At 31.6% G+C, this 1,923-nt stretch overlaps 1 protein-coding gene across 1 annotated transcript; it reads left to right on the forward strand.

The window, feature by feature from the left end:
- Positions 1 to 26: 26 nt before the first annotated feature.
- Positions 27 to 854, forward strand: LOC111880788 (uncharacterized; the record flags this gene model as incomplete). Its single annotated transcript, XM_023877200.3, is given in 1 exon segment — positions 27 to 854. A coding segment is annotated over 1 exon segment (452 nt), but the record flags the coding sequence as incomplete, so codon positions are not given.
- Positions 855 to 1,923: the final 1,069 nt, after the last annotated feature.

Consider the following 1,923-nt stretch of genomic DNA (forward strand, 5'->3'; position numbering starts at 1 on the left):
AAGCAGTGGTATCAACGCAGAGTACTAATGGAATAAAGGTCGAGTTCACCATGGTGATGATGATGGCTCTTTTTGGAGGAACTCGTTTAATAAAGAAAGGTATGAAGATGAGGAGATGATGTCGAATTCAGATTATCGGCTCAATGTTTCTCCAGTAAGCTGTGGAGGTTTCAAGAAGTCTTCGACTGAAAGAACAATGAGAGAGATTGTTGATGAAGAATCAAGAAAAGGGAGAGTGGATTCTACAGAATCAGTGAAAAAAGTTGTGTTTGAAGACAAACCTAAGCTCGTAATTCAAGAAACATCTGCAGATAATATCAAGACTTTCTTGAAGTCGGATAAAAACATAAAAATGGAGGAGATCGTGTTGAAGAATGAGAAGCAGCGGATAAGGTCAAAGCAGGGTCGTAAAGCCAACGCTCATTCTCCAAGAACACTAACCAGGGTTGAACGCAGAATCAAAGCTCTTGAAGCATGAAGAGAACGAGGTTGAAGATGAAAGAGATAAATGCATTTAGTATCAGTCTTGATTGCAATGCCATCGTGAAAAGCTCATTTGATCCAGAGACGGACTTCAGAGAGTCGATGATGGAGATGATGATAGTGAAAGGAATCAGGCAACGAGACCAGCTGGAGGAACTCTTGGCTTGTTATTTGACATTAAATTGTGATGAATATCATCAACTTATTGTTAAGGTCTTCCAACAGACTTATAATCAATTTGTAGCTTTGTAGTGATTACTTTGCTATGTTTGATCTGTCTTGTAAAATTGGAATTGTAAACGACTCATGTCATGCCAACAAAGTCGACCCGAATCCATATAATTAGATTTTTGGCAATTCACTACTAGAAACAGGTTTTACTAGAAACAGGTTTTACTAGGGAAAATAGATGCGGAAAATTTTCGTAGCTAATTAGTTACGGAATGGCTACGAATCTGCTAAATAATGTGACGTCCTAATTTAGCAACAAAATAGCTACAGAATACCTACTCCGTAGTTATTTCGTAGCTCATTAGTTACGGAATAGCTACGGATGTGAATCCATAGCCATTTCGTAGTTCATAGCTACGAATAGCTACAGACTAACATCCGTAGCTATTCTGTAGCTAATTAGCTACGGAATAGCTACGGACTAACGACGGAAGAAAATAGTTACAGAATAGCTACGAAATAGCGACGGATTTATAATTTCCATTATTATTATTATTATTATTATTATTATTATTATTATTATTATTCATTATTTGACTCTTAATTTTTTTTTTGGATCATTTCTTCTTACATATTTAAGGCACGAACAATTAAAAATCATACTAATATATTAATAATAATTATTATAAACATCATAATAATATATAATAATTGTAACAAATGTGCTTAACACACAAACAAACGATTAAGCGAAAAAAAACTACGTTTAACATGTTTAACATATCAATAAAGTGAAATAATTTATGTTTAATTTATTAGTATTATTACATACACACCCACATTCACGTACAATTTAAGACATATTTAAATAATGAAAAACAAACGATCGTTTTTTCTTATATATTTAAGACACGAATAATTAAAAATCATACTAATAATACTAATAATAATTATTATTATTATAAACATCATAATAATATATAATAATTGTAACAAATGTGCTTGACACACAAACAAACGATTTATAAGCGAAAAAAAACTACGTTTAACATATCAATAAGGTGAAATAATCTATGTTTAATTTATAAATAATGAAAAATGATTATAATAAAGGGAAATATGTATGTGTATGTGTATGTATGTATGTATGTATGTATGTATGTATGTGTATGTATGTGAATGTGGGTGTGTATGTAAATGTATATCTGTATGTGTATGTGTGTATGTATATGTATGTGTATGTTTATGTGTATGTGTATGTGTATGCAT

This window comes from Lactuca sativa, chromosome 7, assembly GCF_002870075.4.
Source record: "Lactuca sativa cultivar Salinas chromosome 7, Lsat_Salinas_v11, whole genome shotgun sequence".
Lineage (NCBI taxonomy): Eukaryota > Viridiplantae > Streptophyta > Magnoliopsida > Asterales > Asteraceae > Lactuca > Lactuca sativa.